The 16,887-nt window shown below is 45.3% G+C and overlaps 2 protein-coding genes across 5 annotated transcripts in view; both read left to right on the forward strand.

The window, feature by feature from the left end:
* Window positions 1-5,933, forward strand: part of KLHL12 (kelch like family member 12) — a 29,904-nt gene extending 23,971 nt beyond the window's left edge. For all 4 annotated transcript variants that reach the window (XM_028120255.2, XM_028120257.2, XM_028120258.2 and 1 more), the window contains 6 exons: window positions 392-498; window positions 1,601-1,796; window positions 2,886-3,044; window positions 3,571-3,669; window positions 4,017-4,203; window positions 4,386-5,933. In XM_028120255.2, the coding sequence (XP_027976056.1) occupies window positions 392-498; window positions 1,601-1,796; window positions 2,886-3,044; window positions 3,571-3,669; window positions 4,017-4,203; window positions 4,386-4,512 (875 nt within the window). In that variant the 3' untranslated portion in view covers window positions 4,513-5,933. The remainder of the gene's footprint in view (window positions 1-391; window positions 499-1,600; window positions 1,797-2,885; window positions 3,045-3,570; window positions 3,670-4,016; window positions 4,204-4,385) is intronic.
* A 2,458-nt stretch (window positions 5,934-8,391) lies between these two features.
* Window positions 8,392-16,887, forward strand: RABIF (RAB interacting factor). Its single transcript, XM_028120278.2, has 2 exons — window positions 8,392-8,576; window positions 16,472-16,887. The coding sequence occupies exons 1-2, from the start codon at window positions 8,451-8,453 to the stop codon at window positions 16,715-16,717; spliced, it is 372 nt and encodes a 123-aa protein (XP_027976079.2). The 5' UTR covers window positions 8,392-8,450; the 3' UTR covers window positions 16,718-16,887.

The raw sequence follows: 16,887 nt of genomic DNA on the forward strand, positions 1-16,887 counted from the left end.
TCTTGAGACAACGTTAGGAGAATGTTCTTTCCCCATTACAAAAAACTCTCATTTTGAGTTTTAAAGGCTGAGAAGGGACGGGAGTTCCTTTAGCCCCCTACCTTCACTGAGAACCTCACTTATGTCAACCAGAGTCATCTAGATAGGTTGGAATGGTGCGGTGTGTTCAAGTTTGCCTTCTGGAGTTTTAATGTCTTGAAATTTAAGATACAGGTCCTCAAGAGCTAGAGCCTCAGGAAGAAATTATTTCCTGTTAGGCAGCTTATGATGAATGTCCTATTTCAGATTGCTTCTCTGTGCCACATAAAACAAAATCCTAGGACTGTTTCTACTTACGTTTCCCCTGGGGTGGTGAAGTAACCTATCTGTCTTTTTCTCTCTTTGTCCTCAGGAGCCAATGAAGTGCTTCTGGTGGTTGGGGGCTTCGGAAGCCAGCAGTCTCCCATCGATGTGGTAGAGAAATATGACCCCAAGACTCAGGAGTGGAGCTTTTTGCCAGTAAGTAGTGGTGGAACCAGTCATGGGGAAAGATTTTAAAGGTCTTCAGTCCCTAACTCTAGATCATAACTAATCCAGCCCTAAAAGTAGCAAAGCCTAGTAACTGCATGATGCTCCTCATAATGGTGTCATGCACATAGTCAGTTCTAGATCAGTCAATCAGTCAGTAGATATTTACCATTTAGGTAGAAGATCAGACTTCAGAAATATCAAAGGCCCTGTGTCAAATTAAACTTACCTGGCCCACCACTATTTGGGCACCTTCCTGAGCTGTCTGTGTAATTCCCAGCATGCTCTATTATCACACTCTATTAAACTGAACTCAGGGTTAAATTATTGAGTAATAATTATTCAATAATTCATATAATAAATTGAAATAATTTAATAATAAATTGAACTAGTGTTCACTTGAAGTCTGAAGTTTGTATCTCCCTTCATGTGTCTTTTTAGTGCTGGATGAACAATAATAATTCTGAGAAAACATGGAAATTGTTTTTAAGATTTATTTATTTGAGAGAGAGAGGGATCGCGTGGGGGCAGGAGTAGAGGGAAAGGGAGAAAGAGAGAAGCAGATTCCCCATTGAACTCAGAGCCCAACTCAGGGCTTGATCCCACCACCCTGAGATCATGACTTGAACTGAAATCAAGAGTCAGACGCTCAACCGACTGAGCTACCCAGGTACCGCAGAAACCATGGAAATCTTTTAATCTATCCTCCTAACTTTTAGGATCCCTGGCCCTCTGATTAGCACTTTGGGGATACTTTTCTGCCTTATAGAAGGATATTAGTCTTTAGCCCTGGAATAGATAGACTAGAAAGGAATCAGATACTGGATAATGGAAAGACATTAAACTTTTTGGAAGCCTTGGAAAGAGGCAAATGTCCAGAAGGGTTGCATCTTTAAAAGCATTATATAAGCAAGAGGGTATTCATTCAGTAGGCGGTTGGAGATCACTTGAGGGTGAACCACCGTCTCAAGAAGGGTTCATGGTGACAAGTGAAGGAGAGGAATGTAGATAAAAACAGGAAGGTTAGCAAAAGGTAAAGTCTAAGACTTGCATGCCTGAAACGACTTGTACCTCTTCTCTCCTAAATCTATAGAGCATCACTCGTAAGAGACGTTATGTGGCTTCAGTGTCCCTACATGATCGGATCTATGTGATTGGTGGCTATGATGGCCGTTCCCGCCTCAGTTCAGTGGAATGTCTAGACTATACAGCAGATGAGGATGGAGTCTGGTATTCTGTAGCCCCTATGAATGTCCGACGAGGCCTTGCTGGAGCCACCACCCTGGGAGGTATGCTTGGTGTGCAGGGCAGTGTTTCCATTTTGTTGTGGCTGGATCAGGGTTCATACCTCTCCTGTTATCTTGCAGGAGAGTGAAATGTGGAGGATACTGGTAAGGTTAAATATTCCTTTTTGCTTTTGGAAATATTAATGTTACTTACCAAAGCTTTTCAATATTAATGGATATTTCAACACTGACAACAGAGTTGGTAAATCATGTTACAGTGTGCTGAGTGGAGAACTGGCACTAGTTGTGTTTTTTTTTCCAACTCCAGCTAGTCTTTGAGGATTCTATCTGACCCCATTCTTTTTAGGGGTCTGTCTGTCTTTTTTTTTTTTTTTTTTTTTTTTTAAGATTTTGTTTATTTATTTGAGAGAGAGTGCGTGCGTGAGTGGGGGAAGGGGCAGTGGGAGAAGCAGACTCCCTGCTGAGCAGGGAGCCCGTCTCAGGGGCTCAATCCCAGGACCCTGAGATCATGACCTAAACCGAAAGTTAGACACTTTTTTTTTTTTAAGATTTTATTTATTTATTTTGACAGAGAGAGACACAGCGAGAAAGGGAACACAAGCAGGGGTAGTGGGAGAGGGAGAAGCAGGCTTCCCGCTGAGCAGGGAGCCCGATGCGGGGCTCGATCCCAGGACCCTGGGCCGAAGGCAGACGCTTAACAACTAACGACTGAGCCACCCAGGTGCCCCTAGATGCCTTTTTTTTTTTTTTTCTTTAAGATTATTATTTTAGAGGGAGTGCACACGCTAGCAGAGGTGTTGCGGGGGGTAGGAGCAGAGGGAGAGGATCTCCAGCAGACTCCCTGCTGAGCATGGAGCCTGACATGGAGCCCGATCCCACGATCCTCCTGAGATCATGACCTGTGCCAAAATCAAGAGTCGGGCACTCAACCGACTGAGCCAGCCAGGCGCCCCATCTTTTGAGGTGTCTTAACTGTGATGTCTTCCTTATCTATACTCAGGTAATTGACTTACCCATGAAAAACACTTTTTGTTCCCAAACATTTGAAGTACTTGTGGGGAATTTGTAAAGAGAAGAGTTATTAGAAATCTCTCATCCTCTAATAGTCTATGATTCATTCATTCTGAGCAGATATGATCTATGTGTCTGGAGGCTTTGATGGAAGCAGGCGTCATACCAGTATGGAGCGATATGACCCAAACATTGACCAGTGGAGCATGCTGGGAGATATGCAGACAGCCCGGGAGGGCGCTGGACTAGTTGTGGCCAGCGGAGTCATCTACTGTCTAGGTATTCGGTCTCGGAGGCAGAGATGGGAGGGAACTTAATAGGCGGCAACCTCTGGGTGATTCCTTTTATAAAAAAAAAAGTTCATAGACTTTTTTCAACTAAAATCATAGTCTATCCTCGTATCTTTTCTGTTAGCTAGGATTATCTTTTTTGTGGAAGCAGAAAATAGGGTACTGTCAGATTTCTCTTTGGATTATTGAAACTCCTTTAAAAAAAAAAAGAATTTATTTATTTGACAGAGAGAGAGAGACAGGAGAGAGGGAACACAAGCAGGGGGAGTGGGAGAGGGAGAGGCAGGCTTCCCGCGGAGCAGGGAGCCTGATGCAGGGCTCGATCCCAGGACCCTGGGATCATGGCCTAAACCGAAGGCAGATGCCCAACGAATGAGCCACCCAGGCGCCTCTGGATTACTGAAACTCTTAAGAACTAAAACTAAAAGAATTAATTGAAACACTCAAGAGAAAGGCAGCCTGGGAATGCGCATGAGGATTTCCCATTCTTTCTGAAACGGTCTCTCTTTTTTCAGGAGGATATGATGGCCTGAATATCTTAAATTCAGTTGAGAAATATGATCCCCACACAGGACACTGGACTAATGTTACACCAATGGCCACCAAGCGCTCTGGTAAGACCAGTCATATCTAAGGGAGAGGACAGTGGACCGTGCTGACAAATCTTTATATATGCAGTGGTGCTGCAGTCAAAAATAGGGGATCAACAAATCAGAGTTGTAGTTCTTTCCTCACTGTACACTTATAGTAAAAGGAGTGAGGTTCCATTTTCCTCTTTGCCTGTCTTTTCTCTAAATATAGTGATAATAAAGACAACTAGATTATTCTAGGGCTGTCTGGCCCTAGTCTGCATCCCTCAGCTACCTTAGAATTCAGCTAGCCATCAGTGATCATGTTTTGTTTTTCAATTTCTGATCCTAAGCTTAGTAGTATTCACTTGCTATGCCCTTTTTCCCTCCAGGTGCAGGAGTAGCCCTGCTGAATGACCATATTTATGTGGTGGGGGGATTTGATGGTACAGCCCACCTTTCTTCTGTTGAAGCATACAACATTCGCACTGATTCCTGGACAACTGTCACTAGTATGACCACTCCACGATGCTATGTAGGGGCAACGGTGCTTCGGGGGAGACTTTATGCTATTGCAGGGTAAGGATTTGGAAGCCACACTAGAGTCATCATGCATCCAGGACCACATGATCCAATCGGAAGTTTTGGATCAAGACTGCCTTCGGGTTGGGGGAGACATCTCCAGTGGCAACCTTTAATGTAGGGACTGTATGGAAAGAAATAGAAAGTTCATTTTCTTCTTTTGCTTCTTCCCCACTCAGATATGATGGGAATTCCCTGCTGAGTAGCATTGAGTGCTATGACCCTATCATCGACAACTGGGAAGTAGTGACATCCATGGGAACCCAGCGCTGTGATGCTGGCGTGTGTGTTCTTCGAGAGAAGTGACCATTGTTGGAGCACCATCCAGGGCTAGTGACCAGTCCACGGGACAGTTTATGGGAGAGTCGAGGATCCTTTCCAGAATATCTTATTTCTCACTGTGCACACAGGGTGATTAATCAAAGCACCGGTGCAGTGATGATTGTACTTATTTGATACGCACTGCGCCTTGCGCTGGGTGTTATCCCTGAGGAGGGTGGGTAACAGACACTCAAGGGAAGACCGTGCACACTGAATGGATCTGAGAGGCCAGATCACCTCTCCTTCTGGTCTAGAGAGCACTCTCATGTGCTCAGGAGAATCTCTCTATCTGCTGTGCCTCATGTATTGCAGAGAAGGAAGGTGAGTGTGACCTACTAGATGTGGGCGGTATCCAGCATAAATGATTGGAAGGATACGAACTTGAGTCAGCTGGGTAAAATCCAAGTCTTGTTTTCCAGGAATATCTTTCCTAGTCTACAGTAGCTAGGTGCAACACAGTTCCATTCTGGAGGATAACAAAGGGAAAAGCCCCCTGTCAAAATTTTGGGGGGCTTGGGGAGAGACCTGGCACTCCCTTAAGGGACAGGGTTGGTGTATCAGAACTGGGTTTGGAGTAAGGGAAGGCAACAGAATTTGATGGAATGTGAGTGAACCTAGAACACCACTAAAGTATAACCTGGAGGACTTAAAGGGGGTATTATTGGAAGGATCTTTTTATTTCCCCATGGTCTTTCTGAACTACAATGGTGCGCATCTTGGCACTGGAGACTGACAGAATAAGAGTGAACAAATGTTGGGCTGAGCAGACATGGAATAAATGTGGGAGTTCGGTATGCCTGGGAACAAACTAGAAGTACCTGTGATTTTACAGTCGTCTTATTTCCTGCCCAGGGCTCAGCTATCCATGGCATGGTTTGCCTTGAGTGGGCGAGAGACTATCTTTCTGTGTTGAATCAAATACTACTACACTAGTATACTTCATTACTATTTATTTGGGGATGGGGTGGGGGTGTCAGCAGCCTAAAAGTGCAGCTACTTGATTACTGCTCCATTCTTTTAAGGGCACCCTTCTGCTGAGGAGTGCTTATTACTGCTGTGTTTGGTACAATTAATCCTTTTCCTACTATAAGATTCCCTCACCTGTCCTTAGAGTGGATTTTATTCATCCAGGACAGAATAATCAAGGACAACCAAAATCCTTTTGTTAGTTCCAGTACTTGCTATCACCATTTCTGAGCCACCATTCAAGTTTCCCCTGTGTTTTGGAGTGAAATTCTTGGTTTTGTGGGTATTGGGAGTGTTGGGGATGTGATAACCTAAACAAGGATGCACTTTCCCTTTATTCCAAAATTTCATTTTTTCCTCTTTCCCTGAGTTGTATTGACCTCAAGAGTTCATTTCCTTTGTATTTTTTTAAGAAAATATTAAAAATCAATTGTCTCAAATGCCTGTAAGAGAGTTCATGGCTAACCAGCACTGTCTTGCAGATATTTGGGGGGAGCAGGCCTAGCAATCAGCTGTATGTCCTGTCTCTTCTCCCCGTTCACCTTATGTGTTAGCCAACTAGCTCTGCTACACATAGGTAAGAGGTAGCCCCTTTACCCTTGCAGAGATTCTCATCAGTAAAATATTTATATAAAATTGCATATTTATTGACTCCTTTCACACTTGGAATTTACTTGAATGCCAAATAGAATAAAGACTCAATCTTGAGCTCATTTAATACTCACTTGACTTTCAGGGTTTTAGTCACTCCAGTCCTATTTCTGTTTGCTTAGATTTATATAAACAGCTATGCAGAAGGCCTGCAAAACTGCAAAAAATCCTGTATTTCCAGAGCAAAGCGACTGGGGAGCCCAAGAGGAAGTTATTTTCTCTAAAGGAGCCTGCCAACTTTTCCTCAGCAGATGGATTGTGCCTGCTGATCAAACCACAGCTATGAAACATGTGACTCGTCCTATCAGGAAGAGATGCAGGGCAGGCAGAGAAGTGGGGAGTAAAGAACTGATGGTTATCTTTACTGCTGATTTTTCCGAGTTTCAGACCAAATTCCCAAATAGTTCTTCATGTGGCAGCCACAACTGAATATTCTGCAGAAAACTGAAACTCTTGCTCTCTCTCCACTCTTGCCAGTCTTACGCACTTTGCTCATGCACATGCACAGAGGTACCCCTAATTTGGGGGTTCCTCTTGTTTTTCTAGTTCTCTCAGATGGCAGCCAGCCACTTAGTTATCCAGTCTCAGAGGTCTGTCATTTATCTTGTGTCATCCCCATTACAATACAGACATCCAATTCATTTCTGCCTTCTACATAATTTTATCTTTAAGAGTTCCGAATACATTCCTGTGTTTGTATTCCCTCCGCTGCCACCCGGTTCAGGCCTGTAGCTCTTGCCCAGACTCACGGAGTAATAGCTTCCTGACAGCTCTACCTCTACTCTTCCTTTTTCCAGTCTAGCCCCTCCGTTTTGTCATCAGTGTTCTTCCAGAAGTACAAGTAGGATCATTACAATACCTAATATACAGCAAATATTCAGTGAATATCAAAGTTATTTCTGGCCTAAAATTCTATAGATTCCCATTGCCCATATTATAAAGTTCAAATTCCTTCACATGACTTTAGGCCCATGGTGCTCTGGGCCCGCTCTACCATTCTGATCCTGCCTCCCTCTACTCTCCTCTCTCAGCTTAAGTATAATGTGTTCAGTGGACTGCTAACCATTCTTAAATTTGTTCTCACCTTTGTTCAGGTATTCTACGGTTTTTCTATCTGAAATCTTGCTTTTCAGACAAAATCCTAGTCACACTCTGATGCTTAATTCAAATGTCACCTAGGTAAAGCCTTTTCTGACTCTCCAGCTGGGGATTATTCCCTAATCCTGGCTTCTATTTACTTTGTTCCCAGGGTTGTCTTTATAATATGTCATTGGTTTGGGGTATGTCTTCCTGTTTAGACTGTGTTCTCAAATATAGGGTGCCTATTATTGTATGCTCGGGGTTTAGTTATATTACACTAAATGTTGAATTACTGAAGGACAAAGAGGAAAAAGAAAAACATGCAAATGGGGGTGAGGAGTAGATTAGACATTACCTAATCAGGTAGCTTAGTTCCCCTTCATATTCCCTTTCCCTTGCCATTTCAGGATATCCATGGCCTAATGCACTAGAACTGATAAGCTAGAGATCTATGGACTAATCAAATGGAACTGGAAAGTGTAGTGTAATGACCCCAAGAGCAGTGGCTTTAAAGCCATGCCTGGATCTGTGGACCCTGGAAAGTAACCTTTCTGATCTTCACCTTCCTCAGTTGTGCACTGGGAGTAATTAGTGACAACCCCATAAGGAAATCATGATGATTCAATAGGTTTGTTTCTAAAGCATTTCAACACGGTGTTTTGCCACGTAGTAAATGGTCACTATGATCAGAACAGAGACCGGCAATTAAAGTTTCCAGGCATCTTTTCCCAACACCAAAAAGGTACATGTCCCTCTAAGTAGTCTCTTACTGAAGAAACTAATGTGGATAAAACTTGCTGATGTGTAGTGTGACCCAGATTCCTTCACAGTGCCTCCAGAAACGTCCCCGTTCGTTTATAAGACTAAATTCAAATCTCAGTAAACTAAAAGGTATGGTCAACTTTCGGGAATTATCTACCCGGGTTTTACTGAATAGTAAGGGAAGGCTAGTGACCAGGTGAGTATGAAGAGAGGATTTGTTCACGTCCCAGGAAGTGAGTGACCCTGTCACAAAGGCAGCGGACACCTAACCACTCAGATTAAGCAATGAATGAGGCGCTTGCGCAGGAGAATCCGGAGCGGGGGAAGCGGACGCTTGCGCAGAGGGGGAGTGACCGCGCGTTCCCCGCCCCGTCTCTGAAAGCCGCGCCAGCGCAGTTCCGAAAAGAGCCCGCAAAGACAGCGCCTGCGCGGTCGTGGCCGAGGAAACTGTGGCAGTACCGGCGATGGAACCAGCCGAGCCGCTGAACGACTTAGTGTCAGCCGAGGGCCGAAACCGGAAGGCGGTGCTGTGCCAACGCTGTGGCTCCCGGGTGCTGCAGCCAGGGACCGCTCTGTTCTCCCGCCGACAGGTAGGGAGGCAGGTTGGAGGCGGCTCTTACCCGCACGCCTTCACAGGGGGCCGCGGAGGCTGGAGTCCGGGTCCCCGCGCGCGTTTCCGGAGACCGCGCCCCTCGTCGCGGCCCGGCTCCGCCCGAGGCTGCCCTCGCCGGAGTTGCGCGGCCGGAGTGCAGCCCGGGGCCGGTCTCCCGGGCCGGCCAGACCCCCGGACCTAGGCCCGCGCTAGGTGTGGACGCTGCTGTTCCGCGTGCGGTGCAGGGCTGAGCCGAGCCCGCCGCCTTCCGAGGGCCCGGCGCCCCGGGACGCCCGCAGCTCTTGCAGCTCCACGCTGCGGAGCGGCCCGATGGCGCCCGTGTACCTGGACTCGCGGCCCGCATCACACTGCACCCGCCGGTCTCCCTTCTGTTGGGCGCCACTCCGCCCCAGAAGGAGCTCCAGAAACAACTTTGGTGTAGGGGATGTGACAGATGACTCCCGTAACCCACGCTTTACCAAGGTACTGGGTGGAACGCAGTTTCTCAAACGAATCCTATTTCAAGTGGGATGGACACATCAAGTCCTGAAACTCAATTTTGAAGGAAGATTTAATTTCTATTTTAATCTTTTCTTCAAGTTACAGATTTTAATCTCCTTCCTACATCACCCCAAAGGGGAAAGTTGAAAACAATTTTTTATTTTGGTAAATTTTTATTCAGATGTAACATACCCACAGGAAAGTGTAAAGTATAATCTCATTTCAGCTATGTGCATAGCCTATCACTCAGAATTGTCCCTAAAAATATGCTCTGCCCTCATGACCTATTACATTGGGAGTTAGGTTTCAACATAAGAATTTGGGGGGAAACACATTCAGTCTATAACAGGGTGCTATGGCACCTAGTAGGTAGAAGCCAGGAATGCTGCTGCAAAGCATAAGACACCAACCCCCACTGCCCCTGGCCCCACAACAAAGAATTCTCCATCCCAAAATTGTCAGTAGTACCAAGATTGAGAAACCATGGCCTAAAGACTACAGAGCACATTTCACATCTATAATCTCAGTTGATCTTACGATATTGTTAGTATTTGCTGTTTATACCACTAGCCTATGAGGTCCTGTATCCTGCCCACCTGTGTATCTCCTACACTTAAGACTGTGCACATAAGTAAGATCTTAATTTAAATAAATTAGTGAACAAAGCTATTAGCCCAGTGTAAATAATGGGTTAGCATGGAGAGAATGGATTAGTATGTCACTGTTGGTGCAGCATGTGTTCTTTGTAAGCCCTATAACTTTTTTTTTTTAAGATTTTATTTATTTGACACAGAGGTTGGGGGAGAGAAGCACAAGCAGGGGGAGCGGCAGGCAGAGGGAGAAGCAGGCTCCCCACTGAGCAAGGAGCCCACCGTGGGGCTCAGTCCCAGGACCCTGGGATCACGACCCGAGCTGAAGGCAGCCGCTTAACCGACTGAGCCACCCAAGTGCCCCTATAACTGGTTTGGTTTTACATATAAAATGTTCATACTGTTGAACTTGGGAGTTCTTGAAATCTTAGCTAAAGTTGATGACAGAGGAAATTATAATGAAGCTGAATAGAGATGGAGGGAACAGCAGTGTGATGTTTCACAGTTGTTAGAAAAAGTATGGTGTTTAAAGAACTGAAAAGTTCAACTTGGCCAGAACACAGGATGTATTAAAACTGGCAAGAAACGAAGCCAGAGGGAGTTAAGGTGATTGGAATAGAGGAGGTGAGGGAGCTCTGGGGATGATTCATCCCCTTGGGGGGTAGAAGCTCACAAGTCGGGGTAGGATGTGGAATCACAAAGGAGACTGAGCCAGGTGCCAGTCAGCTGTGGAAGTGCAGATGACACCTCAGATGACAGTGAGGGATCACCAGATGGCAGAAACCTTAAAGAAGCAGAGGTGGATGTGAGGATGTAGGAGTAATAATTTGGAAGCAAGGAGAGCACTGGTTCCTGTTCCCGATCCTGAAGTAGGTGGAGTGTCAGAGAATGGGCAGCACTGGGGAGCCAGTGGTGGTGTCCTCGGCAAAGAGCCTTACTTCAATGAAGACAAAGAGGAAAGGGAAACCCTCACCAAAGTTTGAGAATGTAGGAAACAGTGATGATGTTATCACAGAAGAGAGTAATTGATGTTTTACATTTTTTGGAGGGCGAGATTCGTGGCAGGAGTGGGCAGTGGAAGATTAACTCATAGGAGAAAGTATAGAGCAGTGTTTGGTGAAGAATATGAGAGCAGAGGACCTGAGGGCACACCCAAGAGCACTTTCTTCTGAGGCAAAACATGTCCTTAATCTTCGACCCAGCCAGTACACTGTGGGACCTCTATCCCAGGGAAATGAAGACTTAACGTTTACACAAAAATCTGTACATGAACATTCATTGCACCTTTATTCATACTGTCCCCCAACTGGAAACAGCTCAGGTGTCCTTCAACAGGGGAATGACTAAACAGACTGTGGTACGGCCATCCACTGGAATGAGCTTCAGTGGAGTGAGCTATTGATACATACAACTTGGACGAATCTCCAGGGAATTATGCTGAGTAACAAAAGCCAGTCCCCAAATATTACATACTGATTCCATTTCTGTGCCATTTTTGAGTTTTAGAAATGGAGAGCAGATGAGTGATTGCCGGGGTTAGGAACTGGGGGCTGGGGGCTTTGGTAAGTGTGGTTATAAAAGTGACGTGAGGGATCCTCCTGGTGGTGGAACTGTTCAGTGTCTTGACTGTGGTGGCAGATACATGAACTTACTAGGGGTGAAATTGACAGAACTGTATACACACACATTACACAAAGAAATGAGTCCAAGTAAACTGGGGAAATCTGAATAAAATCAGTGGAGTGTATCAGTGTTGATGTCCTGTTTGTGATATTATACTCTGGTTTTGCAAAATATTACCATCAGGGAAAACTCTGTTACCAAACACAGGGTACATGGAATTTCTGTATTGTTTCTTAATATAGAACTAATTAGCATATTAGTTGTATTATTTCTTCACTACATGTGAACCTTCAGTTACCTCAATAAAACTTTAAAACTGGGACTCCTGGGTGGCTCAGTCGTTAAGCGTCTGCCTTCGGCTCAGGTCATGATCCCAGGGTCCTGGGATCGAGCCCTGCATCGGGCTCCCCGCTCTGCGGGAAGCCTGCTTCTCCCTCTCCCCCTGCTGTGTTCCCTCTCTCGCTGTGTATCTCTCTCTGTCATATAAATAAATAAAATCTTTAAAAAAACTTTAAAACTGATTAAACATTTTATTTATTTATTTTTAAAGATTTTATTTATTTATTTGGCAGAGACACAGTGAGAGAGGGAACGTGAGCAGGGGGAGTGGGAGAGGGAGAAGCAGACTCCCCGCGGAGCAGGGAGCCCGATGCGGGGCTTGATCCCAGGACCCTGGGATCATGACCTGAGCTGAAGGCAGACGCTCAACGACTGAGCCACCCAGGCGCCCCTGACTAAACATTTTAAAAATCAGGACATTATGCTAAGTGAAATAAGCTAGTCACAAAAAGACAAATACTGTATGACTCCACTCATATGAGGTACCAAGTGTAGTCAAATTCATAGAGAAAGAAAGCACGGTGGTGGTTGCAAGGGACTGGAAAATGGGGAGTTAGTGTTTAATGGGTACCAAGTTTGGGAAGATGAAAAAATTCTAGAGATGGATGGTGGTGATGGTGGTGATGGTTGCATCACAACATACATATATTTATTTAATGCCACTAAACCACACACTTAAACCACACACTTAAAAATTATTTAAATGGTAAGTTTTAGTGGAACCTGGGTGGGTCAGTCGGTTGAGCATCTGAGTCTTGATTTTGGCTCAGGTTGTGAACTCCGGGTCCTGGGATCGCTACCCCCCCCCCCCAACATCAGCCTCCACACTCGGCGGCGAGCCTGCTTGAGGATTCTCTCTCTACCTCTCCCTCTGCCTCTTCCCCTGCTCACACACACACTCTCTCTCTCAAATAAATACAATCTTTTTCAAAAATGGTAAGTTTTATGGTATGCATATATAGTTGACCACAAAAAATTAGGAATTAGAATGGAACATGCATTTCAACTATGTTAGGCAATATTCTCGTTCTCTATTGCTGTGTAACAAGAGCACCCAAGAAATGGTGATTTAAAACATTAACATTTATTTTGCTCACAATCTGGGGAGTTGACTGGGCCTAGCTAGACAGTTCTCATTTGGGGTCTTTCGTGTGCAGGCAGAAGGGTTATCTGAAACGCTCTCTCCCTCATGTGTCTGCCTGTGGACTGTGAAGACTCAAACACCTGAGCACCGGGACAGGCTCCGGGGGCATCTCCACCTGGTGGCCTCAGGAGCCGCAATTCTTACATAGACGCTGAAGGCTCCCAGAGCAAGTGGTCCCACAGAAACCGGCAAAAGTGGCCTGGCCTTTTCTAACCTAACCTGTCACCTCCACTGCACTTGAATCATCAGGGGCTAGCACAGGGGCCTGTCCAGGCTCAGGGAGAGAGGCATGGACTCCACCCCCTGGTGGAAGGATTGTCAAAGAATTTGTGCACATTTTAAAACCATCACAAATACAGAAGGGAGAAAATTTCAAAAAAGTTACCACAAGTTTGCTCTGTATTGTAACAGTTTTTATTTTCATCCATATTGTAGCATGCTTGCCAAGTTTTCTACCATGAGAATGGGTTTTTACAAAGAGAAAATATTTTTAAAAGGGTGTTGACAGTTTTTGTTTTTCTTACCCAAAGATTTTATTTAAGAGATGCCTTCGGCTCAGGTCATGATCCCTGTGTCCTGGGATCAAGTCCCCCATCAGGCTCCTTGCTCAGCAGGGAGCCTGCTTCTCCCTCTGCCTGCCGCTCCCCCTGCTTGTGCTCTCTCTCTCTCTCTCTCTGACAAATAAATAATCTTTTTTTAAAAAAAGATTTTATTAGTGGGGCACCTGAGTGGCTCAGTCGTTAAGAGTCTGCCTTCGGCTCAGGTCATGGTCCCAGGATCCTGGGATCGAGCCCCACATCAGGCTCCCTGCTCAGCGGAAAGCCTGCTTCTCTCTCCCCCACTCCCCCTGCTTGTGTTCCCTCTCTCGCTGTCTCTCTGTCAAATAAATAAATAAAATCTTAAAAAAAAAAAAAAGATTTTATTTGTGAGAGAGAGCACACGAGCAGGGAGAGGGACAAGCAGACTCTCCACTGAGCAGGGAACCTGATGTGGACTCTATCCCAGAACCCCAGGATCATGACGTGAGCCAAAGGCAGACGCTTAACCAACTGAGCCATCCAGGTGCCCTTGTTAGCAGTTCTTGAAAAAGGAAAAGGAGGGCACCTGGGTGGCTCAGTTGGTTAAGCAACTGCCTTCGGCTCAGGTCATGATCCTGGAGTCCCGGGATCGAGTCCCACATCGGGCTCCCTGCTCGGCAGGGAGTCTGCTTCTCCCTCTGACCCTCTTCCCTCTCGTGCTCTCTATCTCTCATTCTCTCTCTCTCTCAAACAAATAAATAAAATCTTTAAAAAAAAAAAAAAGAAAAAAAGGAAAAGGAGTTCCACTGACAGTCTCACTGAGTTGGTATTCTCCATCCCTATGAGGAGATGCTCCAGGATTAGGGTACTGGTTGGGGTCGTGAGCAGTTAACCCACCTGGTCAGGGATGTAACTGGCAACTTTGGCCCCCAACCAGCTAAGTTAGCAGCCTCAAGTTAGATAGTAATTTCTTGATTTCCACCCCATTGTTTATCTAGAAAGCCTAATTGTATTCCAAATGTTAGATCCCAAAACTTGACCCTGCAATAGCCCTGGGCACTACAGAGAATGGGTTAAGAGCCATACAGATACACGTACAATGTACATATATATGTCTAGCCTTGTGGATCTGACTTACAGGATTTAAATAAAAATGGGAATGTTGAGAAAGAGAGGGAACAGTATCCAGTCTGACCCCTTGAATGAATGGTTAATAGTATTTCCCTTAAATCACTACTCAAAAAAGGGACTGCAGAGGTGGTGTTTTGCATTATAAAAGCAAAACAAAACAAAACACAGTGGGAGGGAAGCTCTGATGTTCCTTTCTTAGACACTTCTTAAAGGCTAATGTTTAAAAAGTCTTTGATTTTTCTCCCCTTAAAGTTTCACTTGCCTTATGTTTAGTTAAGATGATTTCACACCTACACTGTAGGCCAGAAATACTTGTAGGAAATCCACAGAGAGATACGGCTAGGTTTGGAATCCAGGTTTCCTGGTCCCTGAATTTTGATTCCTCTCTGCTTCTGCCTGTTCCCATTTTCACTTAGGGTAAAACAAAGCAATGGGGATTCATTTAAACATTAGATGAGGTGAAAAGGGTGACTGGAATGACAATATAACAGGAGGAGGGACTGTCCTATTTTGTGATGTCCTCAGATGATGTCTCAGGTGACACCACATAGGGTAGTGCACAGATACCTGTTTTACTAAGCCAAGTGCTGGGAAGATGGGGAGTAGAATGTTCTGGATCAGTGCTCTCTCCTCCCTATTAGGGACAGCCACTGGCCAGAATCTGGCCCAGAGTTCAGAAGTGCAAACTCCAGGGTATTTAATACGTACTAGCAGCTTTGTGATTCCCTAATCGTCTAGTTCAGGAAGAGGCTTGCTCATCCCTACCAAAGCATTTGCCTCTTTTGGACTGATGTCAGTCCAGTTTTTTTTTTTTTTAATTAAAAAAAAAGGTTTTTGCTTTTATTCTGCTTGCTAATGTCAGACTAGCACATTGAGGCCATCCTATTTTATTAGAGTTTGGGGACGCAGTGGAAGTGTACCCTGGGGTGGAAAATAAGTGTACTGGCAGCAGCAATAACAATGAGGGGCAGAGGGGTAACAAGCTTTGCTGGCATCATATCTTCGAGTACGCTGGGGCAGCCAAAGGTGCGTAAACTAACCATAGGGAAGAAATTAAGGGTGTGTATGTGTGTGAGGCTTTGTCCTGATGATTGGGAAGGCATGTTGATTAGGGGGTACAGGGATCCTCGGGATGATATTCCAAATTCTAGAACTAGATTTTCCTTTTTAATGCTCTTTTTGTAAGATAAATCCAGCATATACGTAACACTGATAGACTAGAGCAAAGCCAGATATCCTGTATTTATTCTTTTGATAAATATTTGAGTTCCTGCTCTATATCCGTTATTCTTGGTGCTGGGGTTATAGTAGTGAACAGGAAAGGTAAGCTCCTTGCTTTCTTGGGGCTTACATTCTAGTGGAGGGAGACCCATGGTAAATAACTAAGCCAATAAATTACTAATTTCAGAGAATGTTAAGAAAGAGGTAGTGGCATAAGGAAGCTTTCGGGGGTGACGAATATGCTTGTCATCTTGCTGGGAATGGTTTATCGGTATTTGCATGGGCCAAAATGTATCAAATTGTACACTTTAAATATATGCAGTGTATGTGTCGATTACATCTCAGGAAAGGCATTTTAAAAAACAAAACAGTGGGCAGTATGGGAATCTTACTCAGATTGGTCAGAGAAGGCCTCCTGAAGAGGTTGCATTTGAGCTGAATACATGAAGCAGCCAGCTTTGCCAAGATCTGAGGGCAGAGTACACTCACCCTGTCGGAAGGAGGCAAGAAGGCCAGTGTGGCTGCAGCAGAATGACCTAGACGGAGATGAGGAACAGGCAGGGCCTTACAGACCACGATAAGGACAGCAGCGAAGCCACATGACAACAGCGCGGTACCTCTTTCGTGTGTCTTAAGAACCTGGGCATGGACTAGAGGCAACAGAGAAGCCACCCAGCATTCTGGTCTATAACTTAGTGTTAGGGCTGCTCATCTCGTTTGCATTCCAAGAAACTCCAGGGAGCAATGTAAAGTATAAGCAGAATGGGGGTGATGATGTGACTGGGCCAGTCAGCCTGCGTGTTCTTTGTGTTCTCTTCCACTGCAGCTTTTCCTTCCCTCCATGAGAAAGAAGCCAGCTCTGGCTGATGGCAGCAATCCTGATGGCGATCTCCTCCAGGAGCACTGGCTGGTTGATGACATGTTCATCTTTGAGAACGTGGGCTTCACCAAGGACGTGGGCAACATCAAGTTTCTGGTGTGCGCAGACTGTGAAATCGGACCAATTGGCTGGCATTGCCTAGATGACAAGAACAGTTTCTACGTGGCCTTGGAACGGGTTTCCCATGAGTAACTGAGGGGAGGGGGACGCAGCTCCACCCCCAACTATAAAAGCTACTCCCCTCAAGAACTGGCCTTTAACCTGGTGTAACCGCTCTGCGGCCACCTTCTCTGTACTAATGTAAATGATGAGTATCGACATGTCCGGTTGAACATGCATAGGGCTAATCCCGTTTCCTTAAA

This window comes from Eumetopias jubatus, unplaced genomic scaffold (assembly GCF_037043125.1).
Source record: "Eumetopias jubatus isolate StellerSeaLion01/CBP00866 unplaced genomic scaffold, mEumJub1_p1.0 scaffold_12, whole genome shotgun sequence".
Lineage (NCBI taxonomy): Eukaryota > Metazoa > Chordata > Mammalia > Carnivora > Otariidae > Eumetopias > Eumetopias jubatus.